The sequence below is a fragment of the Panthera leo genome, chromosome E2 (assembly GCF_018350215.1).
Source record: "Panthera leo isolate Ple1 chromosome E2, P.leo_Ple1_pat1.1, whole genome shotgun sequence".
NCBI lineage: Eukaryota > Metazoa > Chordata > Mammalia > Carnivora > Felidae > Panthera > Panthera leo.
In genome coordinates, this window is record NC_056693.1 from 9,056,043 (window position 1) to 9,068,983 (window position 12,941).

The 12,941-nt window shown below is 56.6% G+C and overlaps 1 protein-coding gene across 3 annotated transcripts; it reads left to right on the top strand.

Moving 5' to 3' along the window:
- Positions 1–1,317: 1,317 nt before the first annotated feature.
- MAMSTR (MEF2 activating motif and SAP domain containing transcriptional regulator) lies at positions 1,318–6,199 on the top strand. 3 transcript variants are annotated; one of them, XM_042919743.1, is made up of 9 exons: positions 1,318–1,375; positions 2,590–2,628; positions 3,218–3,384; positions 3,569–3,753; positions 4,101–4,203; positions 4,411–4,605; positions 4,888–5,055; positions 5,134–5,188; positions 5,613–6,199. In XM_042919743.1, the coding sequence occupies exons 1-9, from the start codon at positions 1,318–1,320 to the stop codon at positions 5,894–5,896; spliced, it is 1,254 nt and encodes a 417-aa protein (XP_042775677.1). In that variant the 3' UTR covers positions 5,897–6,199. The 3 variants fall into 3 exon arrangements, with proteins under 3 accessions (XP_042775677.1, XP_042775678.1, XP_042775679.1); XM_042919744.1 differs by having other exon boundaries at positions 3,248–3,384; positions 4,411–4,625; positions 4,905–5,055; XM_042919745.1 differs by having other exon boundaries at positions 3,248–3,384.
- The last annotated feature ends 6,742 nt before the right edge of the window (positions 6,200–12,941 follow it).

Genomic DNA, 12,941 nt, shown 5'->3' on the forward strand with positions numbered 1-12,941 from the left:
AGGACAGAACCCTAAGCTGGGTCGGCCAGGTATCAGGCCCTCGGTCCTGCCAGCGGGAACCAGCCATCTCTCCCTCGGACCCCAAAGGCCATACTCCAGCCCTCTTCTCCCTCAGACCCGGGAGTCTGGGTCCCCCGGCCATCATCTGGACATTTCTGCCCGCCGGTCACACTGCCGAATCCCGACACCCCTCGTCCTGGTTCTGGCCTCCCTCCTTCCTCCCATCCAGAAGTCCAGGCCCCAACCCCCTCCTCCCTCGGACCCAGGAGTCCAGATCCCCAGCCCCCTCCTCCCTCAGATCCAGGAGTCCGGAGCTCCGGTTTGAACTTTCCACTCCCCTAAATCCGACTCCCGCTGCTGCGTCAGGGAAAAAAATAAGCGACAGGTGGCACCTGCCCGCAGGGCCGGGTCGCGACCACCTGCTCCCGCTGCTCACCCGACGCCCCTCTCCAGGCACCTGCTTCTGTCAGTCCGCCTGCCGCTGCCCCGCCTGAGCCCCACAGCCCCAGGCCGCGGAGGAGGGAGAGACTCGGGGAACCCCGACGTTCGCCCCTCCCCCAGTGCCACCCAGACCGTGCTCCCGCCCCTTCTCAGGGTCCCGGGCGGAGCTCCTGTCTGCCCCGCCCCATTTCACAGGCTCCTGCTCGCCCTACAAAGGGGTGTCCTGGGCGGTCCCGGGCTGGTGGGGCGGAGCCTGCGGCCTCCAGCCTTGACCTGGGGACTCAACCCGCCCCGGAGCACTACTGGCCGGAGCCCACCTGGTGAGAAGCCCCTGGGGTGGGGCTGGGGGGAACCCGCCTTAACCCTTCTGCCACCTCTCTGGTCCCAGTCCCTTCCTCACAGACCATAGTGGCTGACACCCACCCACCCCCTGCTTAAATGCAGGTGGCAGAGACCCTTCCATTCCCCAGGAGCCTAGCAGGTCTCTTTCCCCTCTAGATCAAGGGTGTTGGATTCCAGTCCCTTCAGAGTATTGAGCTCTGTCTCTTCACCCCCTTTTCTTCCCTCTCCGTTCACAGACCCGGAGGGGGGCGGGGGGGGTCTCCTTTCAGAGATCCCGTTCGTTCCTCCTCCAGGCTCCAGGAGTTGGGGCCCTCAACCCCCTTCTCCCTCGGACCCAGGAGTCTGGGCTCCCAGCCCCTGGATCCCTCCCACCCCCCCAGGATCCAGAACTTATGGTTCAAGTCCTCTCCTATCCCTAAGCTGTTTCCCTGCTGCGTTCGCCTGCGGGGACAGCCTCCTGACCTCCACTCTGACCCTGCCTCCTGTGGGGGCCCTGCCCTCGCCTCAGTCCAGGTCACCATCACAGCCTTGGCAATGACCCTCGCGGCTTCCTCCCAGCGCTCCCAAATCATTCGCTCCAAGTTCAGATCTGGTGAGAGGATTCTCTCTGTGCATGTAGGGAAGGAGTCTTCTGGGCCCTGGGATTGAGTACTCTTTTTTTTTTTTTTTTTTTTTTTTTTTTTTTTAACGTTCATTTATTTATTCTTGAGAGAGAGAACAAGTGGGGGAAGGGAGGGGGGAGAGAGAGAATCCCAGGCGTGCTGTCAGCGCGGAGCTAGACAGAAAGGAGGCCCCAGCAAAGGGCTTGAGTTTTTGGTGGCTCAACGAGCGTGCAAACGGCCAACACAATGTTCACGTAAACACTGAGGAGCAGGTGGGCGGGTAGGGGTGGGTGTGGAGAGTCGGGTACTGCGAAGGAACAGGAGCTGAAATTGACAGGTGTGCAAAGTGGACGGGGTACACAGACTGGGGACTTTGGCGTGAGCAGCGTGGGTGAGGGGACAAGCGAGCTGTCACGCGGCGAAAGCGTCACGGGTCGTGTCTTAGGTCCCAGTGCAGACAGAAAGCGGGCAAGTGAGTGGCGCTGGATGTCAGTTCCTGCGCGCGCGGCGCGCGGAGGGTGAAACGCGCGTGTGAACGAGTGTGCTTCCGTGGCTGGGTGGGTGCGAAGACGCCGGTGACCGAAGAGCCAAGGGGGTGCCGGGGAGTGCACGTGGAACGTGACGGAGCGGGATCCTTGCTCCCAAGCTGGAAGCCAGATCCTGAGTGTGCGGGGAAGTGTGTCAGTGTGGCTGGGTGGGTCCAGGACAGGGCGAGCCAAGATGGAGAGCGCCACAGGGTACGAGTGCACAGAAGTGGCGTGCGTGCCAAACCAGGGCCCGGGGAGAGGCGTGTACAGAGGGGGCGACTGTGGGGGGAGGCCCAGGGGCACACAGGAGGGAGTGGGCTTGCGCAGATTCGAGCACATGGACCGGAGGAGGTGAGGGTGCAAACGGGTGCGGCTGGCCAAGTTGGCGATGGTGCCTTGAGTTGGGTGGGTACGTGCTCCTGAAGGGGGGCCGGTGGAGCTGGGGGGCAGGGCCGCCTCCTGCCTGCACGCTGGCTGCAGGCTGGCTCCTGGTCGCAGAAGGGCTGCGGCTGGGAGCGAGGAGCAGGCGGGAGGCCCGGGAAAGGGACCGGGCTGACAGCCCACCCACCCGCCTGCCCCGGGGAGTGTAAGGGGGCTGGGCGCGGCGCCCCGCCAGGCCAGGCTCCTGGACACTCCCTTCCCGCCTTTCCCCTCCCACCTCCCTCTTTCCTCCGCAGTCCTCCAGCTTCGGATCCACAGGCGGTATCAGGACCCAAGTAAGTGTGGGCCCTGCAAGGGAGGGGATGGTGGCCAGACTCCCCTGGGGCCCAGCGGCCAGATCTCCTGCACTGGTTCCCGAGCCTCAGTCCCTCTGCCAGGGATACACTGAAATCCGATCCCGTCCTTTCCCGAGGACCCAAGAACACAGGTCCCTGGCCACCCTACCCCCAAAAGCTCCGCTTCCTGCTTTCTGGCTTTTCCCGCCCCAATGAAACGCGTGAATCCAGATCCCGTTTCTTTGGAGAAGACAGGCATCCCAGACCCCGCATTTGGCACACATTAATGCATCTCAGGATGTGGCTTTCAGCTTCTCTCTCTCTCCTCAAGAAACCAGGAGTGCTGGCTGTCCCAGCAGAACCCCAGAAAGCTGCGATTCGCAGCCATCACACCCCTTGGTGACTAAGGACGCGATTCCTGCCTTCCTTGAGAATATAAAAGTCTGGGTCCCTAGAACCTCTGCCTTGCAGGCTCCTGGGGTTTCACTCCTTGGCCCCGCCCTCTCACGCCTGCGGTGGGGGGCTGTGGCCTGCAGGGCCCTCCTTCCCACACAGCCTTGTTCCTCCCTGCCTGGCTTGCTATCTGCAGGCGTCTCGGGGTCCCTCACCACCTCTTCAGTCTTGGATCCAGATCCATGGGTCTCAGCCACGGGCCCTGCTCTGGCCCCAGCCTCGCCCTCGGGTCCCGCTCCTTTCCTCTTCAGTCCTGGGGACCTGCTCCCTGAATCAGAATATGGCCCTTGGAGGTCCCTGAAGGTGAGTCTCCACCGAGTGAAGGGAAGTACCCCTGAGAGTCTAGCGTTGGTCCTCTTCGCTGCTGCCTTTTGGCTCCTTTCTGGCGGGGCTCAGCTGACTGATGCTCGCCCTGCTTTGCATGAGGCTCTGGGGCAGGAGAGGGGGCACAGAGCTGAAGCATGTGACATCACACCTGCTTTTACAGGAGTCTCCTAAGATCTCCCAACATTGGAGAGAGCCCAAGCCAAAGGGGAACTTGACATACCACCAGTACATGCCCCCGGGGCCGAGACAAGGGTCCAGGGTCGACCCCCAGGCCAAAATGTTGGCTCTGGGTCCCCCTGGACCACCTCTGTGGGAAGGGACAAACTCCCAGCGGCCACCTCCTAGGTATGCAGCCCGTTTTCGTTCTCTGCCGGAAAGTCAGGCCCCCAGCATCTTGGACTCAAACCCAGAGTCCAAGAGCAGGGGAGTCCGGCCCCCAGCCCCTTCCTCTCCCAGTTTCCTGGTCCCTCTCCCGTCAGTTTCCAGGAGTCCTGGCTCCAGACCCAAGACACTGAGCCTCCGGTTCCTGCTCCCCATGCACAGGGACTAGCCCCGTCGGAGACCCAGAACTTTGGGCCCTCTCCTTCCTCTTCACACCGCCCCCCCCCCCAGGTCTTTGAGGACCCCCGGATGCCCTTTCTCTCTCCGCCCCGTCTAACCTCTGTTCCCCCCACCCCCACGACTACCACCAGGATGAAGCCCATCCCCCTCACTCCCTCCCCGCCTGGAGTCCCCAGCGCCTCGCCCTCTCCACACAAGTTGGAACTTCAGACCCTTAAACTGGAGGAGCTGACGGTGAGTATGGGGAGCACTTCCCAGGCTGGCCTTCTCCTTCGGGGGTGGGGGGGGGTGCCCATAAGTCTGAGTCCCCAGTCTCTGCCCCATTGGAGACCCCGTCCCTCTTCTCGTCCCTCTTCTCGCGGTTTTGCAAATATCCGGCCCCAGCTCCCGCCTCGCCCCGGAGCCCTCCCAGCAAGGCCTCTCCCCGCTCCCCCACCCCAGGTCTCAGAGCTCCGGCAGCAGCTGCGCCTGCGGGGCCTCCCGGTGTCGGGGACTAAGTCGATGCTCCTGGAGCGCATGCGCGGCGGCGCCCTGCCCCGCGAGCGGCCGAAGCCGCGACGCGAGGACAGTCCCGCGAGCGCTCCCTGGCCGCGCCTCAGGCCCAAGGCTCTGGGAGCAGTCCGGCGGCCGGGCTCGGTGAGGGCGGGGCCACGCGCGTATGGACCAGTGAGGAGAAGACGGAGCGGGACGGGGGCGGGAGGTCGAAAGAAGAATAGCCAATGAAGTGTGGGGGCGTGGTTAAGAGCGTGGTGGGCGGATCTTAAGGGAAGAGAAACCAATAGGGTGGTCGATGAGTGAGCGCAGGGCCGGGATGCGACCTGCGGGGGGTGGGGGGGTGGAGCCACAGCTTGCGGGGGGGGCGGGGGGGGGTTGCGCCCAGTGGGCGTGGCTTATGGGAACACTTCCCCGCGGTTCTAGCTCAAGTCAGGCCGGAGCTGTCACCCTCCGCCTCTTCCACGTGCCGCGGAAACCCAGCCGACTGCGCCGGCTCCCGCGCGGGCTCCGGCGCTGACCCCTGCCTCGGCACCATCCACGGCGGCCCTGAGTCTGGAGGAGGAGCTGCAGGAAGCCATCCGCAGGGCGCAGGTGAGAGGGAGCTGGTTAGGGGTCTCGATCAGGATCGGGACGGGTCCCAGGCTCACGCCGCTTCTGCCCGTCCCGCAGTTGCTTCCGAACCGGGGCATTGATGACATCCTGGAGGATCAGATGGAGCCCGCTGGTAAGAGTCGAACTTTTTTTTTTTTTTTAATCTTTTTTAATGTTTATTTATTTTTGAGAGAGAGAGAGACAGAGCACGAGCAGGGGAGGGGCAGAGAGAGAGGGAGACACAGAATCCGAAGCAGGCCCCAGGCTCCGAGCGCTCAGCACAGAGCCCGACGCAGGACTCGCACTCACGGACTGTGAGATCATGACCTGAGCTGAAGTCGGACGCTCAACGGACTGAGCCACCCAGGCGCCCCGAGTCAAACTTCTTGATGTGGGGAAGAGGAGACTGAGGTTCTGGGCTCCTAGTCCAAGGAGGAAGGGGTTGGGGTCTGGAGTCCTGGGTCCTAGAGGTTGGGGACTTAGACGTCTGGAAACGAGGATTAACAGTGGCGTCCGGACCTCTGCCTGCCTAAGTTCACACTCCATTCCTTCTGCAGACCAGCTGCCCCCCATCCCCCTGGACTTCCCCGGCTCCTTCGACGTGCTGTCCCCCTCCCCAGACTCTGAAGGCCTCTCATCTGTCTTCTCCTCCTCGCTCCCGTCCCCCACAAACTCCCCGTCGCCCTCTCCCAGGGGCCCCACGGATTCCTTGGACTGGCTGGAGGCTCTGAGTGGGGGTCCTCTGCTAGGCTGTGGTCCCCCAGCCCCCAGCGTCTTCTCTGCTGACTTATCTGACCCCAGTGGCACCCGGCTGTGGGACCTGCTGGACGATCCGTGGTGATGGATTCTGGGGCTTCCAGAGAGGGGGCACTGGTGGGGATGGGAAAGTCACAGAGGCACGCTCCCAAGGGAGGCGGGGGACAACGTGCAGAGCCCCTCCCACCATGGACACAGAATCAGAGAACACTCTCATCCCCACGTGGCCCCTGAACGGCTGGTGACATGCCGTCCGCCAGACTCTTGTCTGCCTGACCTCCGTATGATCTCCTCCATGGCTGTGTGGTCCGTGTCGTTTGCTGCTGGCCAGGGCCAACAAACTGCTTGCTCCTTCCTTCAGAGACCTCATGATGTCTTTGTTCCCACCTTCTTCCCCCCCACCCTCTGTGCCACCTACTAGCTGGTTCCCTGGGGCTGGGGAGTCTGGAAGGTGGTCTGTGCTTACGGGATGTAAGGAGAGGGGCAAGGAAGAGTCGGGAGGGAGAATGGGGAGCCAGACCCTTGGCTTCCGGTTGGAAGTGAGAATATCAACGTGTCGTGTCTGAGGTCAGATTCCCTTGGAAGAAGAGCCCGAGACAAGACTCATGTGCCCCCTGATTCATGAGATAAATGCTCTGAGGAGAAACCAAAAGGGAGCAGAGGACACTGGACAGAGAAGGGGGAAGATTCGCAAGAGTGTGACGTCAGGTGAAGTCCCAACCTCAACTGGGCCCCGTGGGGAGCTCTGGAGGATAAATGAAGCTGCAGTCTGTCCTACCCTGAGGCCAAGGGAGTTAGGCTTTTGAAGCTGAGGGAGATCCGCCCCCCCCCTTTTTTATTGCTGAATAACAAGCCATCCCCAAAGTTAGAGTCTCCAAATAATAACTATGATCACTCACAATTCCACTGAGTGGCTCAGCAAGGCAATTCTTTGGGGTTGCAGTCATTTTTTTTTTTTTTTTTAAGAGAGAGTGGGAGCGGGGGAGAGTGGCAGAGGAGGAGAGAGAGAGAATTTTTTTTAACGTTTATTTATTTTTGAGAGAGAGAGAGAGAGAGAGAGAGAAGGAGACAACGGATCCCAAGCAGGCTCCGCGCTATCAGCTCAGGGCCCGTTGCGGGGTTCAAATCCACATCATGACCTGAGCCAAAGTCGGATGCTTAACCGACTGAGTCACCTAGGTGTCCCAAGAGAGAGACAATCTTTTTTTTCGTTTTCATTTTTTATTCATTTTTTCTTTTCATTTTTTTTTTCACTATTTTTGAGAGAGAGGGAGAGCGCGAGCAGGGGAGGGGCAGAGAGAGAGGGGGACAGAGGATCCGAAGTGGTCTCTCTGCACGGACAGCAGAGAGCCCGATGGGGCCTCGAACTCATGAACCCTGAGATCATGACCCGAGCCGAAGTCAGAAGCTCAACCGACGGAGCCACCCAGGCGCCCCTGTTTATTTTTAATTAAAAAAAAAATGTTTTTTAATTTATTTTTGAGAGAGAAAGAGAGACAGAGTGGGAGCAGGGGAGGGGCAGAGGGAGAGGGCGACACAGAACTCAAAGCAGGCTCCAGGCTCCGAGCTGTCCGCACAGAAAACCCACAAGCCATGAGATCATGACCTGAGCCGAAATCGGAGGCCCAACCGGCTGAGCCACCCAGGCGCCCCTTACATTTCTCTTTTCTAATGGTTGTCTTTAAGCAACGTCTTTTCAAGCGTAGGTTTTCGTATTATTCAGGTGTGGCGGAGCCGGGCAGATCAGGACGATCTGATCCTTTGTTATCCTCCTTGAAAAGACTGTGTGTTTTTCTCACGGATCCCAAGAGAAGGGGGCGTGCCAAGCCACACCAGGCCACGTGGGCAAGGGCCAGGGTCAGTCTGGAGGCCCAGAGGGGGAGGGGGAGGGAAACCCTGGGCAAGAGTCTTTACTGTGGTTTCCCAGGGAAGGAACCGGAGAGGCAGGGTAAGCAGCCTCAGGGTTGTCTAGTTTGGATAAATTTCAGCTGGCTCCGGGGTGTGGCCCCCCCACCCCCTTCCCTGGTTGTCTGGAACCTGATCCTGGGGTGTTTAGGCTGGGGAATAGTGGCCTGGAGTACAGGCGCTCACAAAGGAAGGGGTTGTGAGTCTGGGCTCGGGGTTGGTTAGTTTGCATATGAAAAGCACACTCCTGGGTCAGTCTTTGGCTGGCCCTGGGAAGGGCAGTCCCCCCTGCACTGTCCACAAAGCCGCAGAGGCCAGAGCACCAGAAAAACAGGAAATAAAAAGGCAGCATGGATGCAGAAAGCACGCAGCAGCTGGGGGCTGGGTGCCCAGGACCGGGAAGAGGGATCTGTCTGAGGGCGCCTGGGCTGCCACCAGCTGTGTCCGCTGCAGGTGGAAAAGGACCGTGAGACGGGACCCGGAGCCAGCGACTTCCCCTTGCCTTGCTGTCCGTTTGCTCCCGTGGCACTCCAGCCCAGTGCGGATGAGAGGTGCGCCGAGAGTTCCCGCGAGCTGGACGTGGCGTGGGAGCCACGCTGATAAGTGTCCCCCACCGTTATTAGCTGCTGATCAACAATCCTAGTTCGCCAGTGTTGGAAACCCTGCTGGGCGTTCAAGAGTCACGACAGGACAGGCGAGGGGAAGGGAAGGCGATCTCTGGTGTCCTCCGAGCAACCCGGGAGGATCTGTCATCCTCACTTTGCAGATGAGATCGCGGAAGATCAGAGGAGGGGTGTGCGGCCCGCCGTGTCACACAGACGGGAGGTGTCAGAGAGGGGCTCTAAATCGGATTCATGAGTCCACAGCCTGTGCCTGAGTTGAAACAAAAAAAGAGCCTCGCTGTCTGCTCTGGGGAGGTTCAGACATTTGCCAAGAGAGAGTTTCAGTGCAGGGTGATGGGTATTTTCATGGCAGAGGGGCCGTGACTCCTAGAAAGTACCAGGAGCCGAGGGGAATGGGTAGGGTGGCCAGAGGACCGGTGTGAAGGACTGCGGTCCTTGCCGAGAAGGTGTGAAGGGCGTGGCCACGGGGCGGTGGGGGTGGGGGGAACCTTGTGAGATCAGGGCTTCTGGCACAAAAGGTGGGTGGCAGCTGGGGGCTGCAGGAGCCTTTGTGTCAGGCCGAACACTGGTGGGAAAGGGGTGCCTTCAGTCCTGGAAAGATCTAGAAGGGGTGCGGCGGGGCTTCTCCCGTCTGTCTCCATTTCCCTTCGACACGTGTATGTCCTTATCAACCCATCTACAGTCTGTCTCCATGTCTGCCTGACTCTGAGCCTGACGCTCTGTGTGTCTGTGACACTCTGTGCCTGCCTCTCCTGGGTCCAGAGGAGGGCAGCTGCAGAGGGGGTCAGCTAGGCGAGGCTAAGGAATTCTCTGATCGGTGGATATTTGAAAGACAGGCACAGGCTTGGGTAGAGTGTGCATGTTTACCCCAGAGCCAGAGAGAGAGAGGCTTGGGCCCCACGCTCCCCACCACCGGTCACTCAGCTTTTCTCCAGACAATTCTGTTGCTCTCTCCTGCCCCCAGCGAGAGAGGGCTGGACCAAAGCGGGGCACGGGAAGGTGGGGAGCCTGAGCTGCCCCAGGGGAGCCCCTGAACCACGTTATTGTCCTATGCCATCTCAGTAGGCACAGGAGAAAGACCAAGGATATAGTCAACAGATTGCCAAAATTATCAATTTATCTTAAAAATGTTTGTTTGTTTATTTTTGAGAGAGAGAGAGAGAGAGAGTGCACATGAGCGGAGGAGGAAGGGGCAAAGAAAGGGAGGCAGGGGATCAGACACGGGCTCTGCGATGACAGCAGAGAGCCCGACTGGGGGCTCGAACCCATGAATGGTGAGATCGTGACCTGCGCTGAAATCCAGAGTCGGTCACTTAAACGACTGAGCTACCCAGGCACCTCTGTGATTTCACATAAAAAAAAAAAATCATCGATGGTGCAATCATCGTCATTGATGGTGCAAGATACAGAATAGGAGACAACTGAGGCCGATGTGTGTGCTCAACAACCCCCCCCCCCCAAATTCTATACTAGACTATCCATCAGGTATGTTATGAGCCTACTGCAGTTAAGAACTGGGAATCAGTGTGGGCTCTCTAGGAAGATGTACAGGTTATTAGTTTTTCTGTTTATTAGTTTGCCCAGTTTATCAGTTTACTGGGGTTTTGTGCGTGTGTGTGTATTAATTAAGAAACCAGGGCGCCTGGCTGGTTCAGCTGATAGAGCATGTGACTCTTGGTCTAGGGGGTTGCGAGTTTGAGCCCCATATTGGGTGTAGAGATTAATTTTAGAAAAGTAACATAAGGGGCGCCTGGGTGGCTCAGTCGGTTAAGCGTCTGACTTCGGCTCAGGTCATGATCCCACAGTTGGTGAGTTCAAGCTGACAGCTCGGAGCCTGGAGCCTGCTTCGGATTCTGTCTCTCCCTCTCTCTTGGCCCCTTCCCCTCTCGTGCTCTGTCTCTCACCAATAAATAAACATTAAATTTTAAAAAATAATAATAAAAAGAAACTTTTGCCCACCTCAAGGTCATTTATTCTAGAAGCTTTGTGCTGTTAGCGTTCACATTTTGTGATCTAGCTTGAGTTAATGTTTGTGAATGGTGTGAGGAAGGGATCAAGGTTCACTTTTTCTATACGGATACTGGATTGCCTCCATTTCTTGAAAAGCTCTCTTTTTAGAGACAGAGTGTGTACTCAAATGTAGGAGAAGGGGAGGGGGCAGAGGAGGCGAGAGAGAGAGGGAGGGAGGAAGAGAGAATCTGAGGCAGGCTCCCCATTCCCGTGCAGAGCCTGATGCGGGGCTAGAGCCCAGGACCCTGGGATCACGACCTGAGCCAAAATCAAGAGTCAGATGCTCAACTGACTGAGCCACCGAGGCGCCCTGAAAAGCTCTTCTATCTTCCCACTGAACTGTGTTGACGTCTCTGTCACAAATCAAGTGACCATAAAAAAAAAAAAAAAAAAAAAATGAATCAATCGATGAAGTGACTGTATATATGTGGTCTATTTCTGGGCTTTTTGTTGGCTCCCATTTGTCTGGCTTCTATGCCAGCACAAGTTTGTCATGGTAACTTTAGCTTTATGGTAAATCTTGAAATCTGGTAATCTCACTGGTCTCTTTGCCTCACTTCTGCCATCACTTCACTGGTCCACTGTCAAATTCATTCTTCAAGGCATATTTTTAAATTTTTTTTTAACATTTATTTATTTTTGAGACAGAGAGAGACACAGCATGAACGGGGGAGGGGTAGAGAGAGAGGGAGACACAGAATCGGAAGCAGGCTCCAGGCTCTGATCAAGGCATATTTTTAATAGACGTTTTATACCGTACCTTTCTTATGGCTGTGGTATAGAATTACACACCTACGCTTTTTTTTTTTTTTTTTTCAAGTAGGCTCTATGCCCAGCGTGGGGCTTGAACTCACAACGCTGAGAGCAAGAGTCCTCTGCTCTCCCGACTGAACCAACCAGGCGCCCCTGTTTAGTTAGGTTTTTTTTTTTTTTTTTAATTAATTCATTTATTTTTGAGAGCAAGAGAGCAGGAGAGGGGCAGAGGGAGAGAGAGAGAGAATTTTTTTTTTAAGATTTATTATTATTATTTTTAATGTTTCTTTTCGAGAGACAGAGCATGAATGGGGAGGGGCAGAGAGAGAGAGAGGGAGGGAGACACAGAGTCCGAAGCAGGCTCTAGGCTCCGAGCTGTCGGCACAGAGCCCGACGCGGGGCTCGAACCCATGAACCGCGAGATCACAACCTCAGTCGGCGCTTAACCGACTGAACCACACAGGAGCCCCGAGAGAGGAAGACGGTTAAGCAGTCTCCACAATCAGCACAGAGCTCTATGAGGGGCTTACTCCCAGGCACCGTGAGATTATAACCTGAGCCCCCCCAGGCACCCGTAGTTTGTTTTTTAAGAGACTTTTGCAGATGTCCAGGCAGAGGTGATGGTGACCTGGACAGAGTAGCGACGGTGGAGGAGGGACAGAAGGTCAGATTCAGGGTATATTTTGAAGGTAAAGCTGACAGAACTTGCAGGTGGATGGGGTGTGAAAGGAGGAATCAAGAAGAAGTTAAGTTTGGGTTCAAGTAAATGGATAGTGCCATTTACTGAGATCAGGGATGGGCCGGGGAAGGTTTGGGTGGTTGAAAATGGAGGGGAGATGTCCTCATGGCCATCGTTGGAAATGACACCTAACCATGATGTTGTTTTAATTTAGCAGCATGTGAAACACGCGCCACCCCCGTGCATTTAAAATGTACATTAAAAGGGAGAATGCCAAATTTATAAGCAAATTCATTTAGGGTTGTTTTAAGTTTGCTTATTTATTTTGAGAGAGCGAGAGCGTGCGCGAGTGAGCGAGGGGCAGAGAAAAGGAGAGAGAGAGAGAGAGAGAGAGAAAGAGAGAATCCCAAGCAGGCTCCACACTATCAGTGTAGAGCCTGATGCGAGTCTCGATCCCACGAACCATGAGATCATGGCCTGAGCTGAGATCAACAGTTGGATGCCTAAGCAACTGAGCCACCTGGAGCCTGCTTCAGACTCTGTGTCTCCCTCTCTCTCTGCCCCTCCACTTGCACTCTGTCTCTCTCTGTCTCGCTCTCAAAAATAAATGAACATTAATTTTTTTTTTCATATTATAAAAAATAAAAAATAAAGACCGAAACCCAATCCAAAAACCATCACCCATTCAAGCTGTGTAAAATCAGACCGGGGTGGGGGGGGGGTCTGGCTGGCTCATTTGGTAGAGCATTCAACTCTTGCTCTCGGGGGTCATGAGTTCGAGCCCCATGCTGGGTGTGGCGCCTACTTTGTATTTATTTTTTTATTTTTTATTTGGATTTTTTAATGCTCACTTTTGAGAGAGAGAGTGTGTGCGCGTGAGCGGGGGAGGGGCAGAGAGAGAGAGAGGGAGACACAGAACCCGAAGCAGGCTCCAGGCTCCGAGCTGTCAGCACAGAGCCCCACGCGGGGCTCGAACTCACGAACCGCGAGATCGTGACCTGAGCCGAAGTCGGACGCTTAACCGACTGAGCCACCCGGGCGCCCCGAGCCTACTTTAAAATAAATAAAATAAAGTAAAATAAAATAAACTAGCAAAAAACAAATAAAAATTTAAAAATCAGACTGGGAATTTGAATGAGTTCATAGAGTTATTGAGGCAG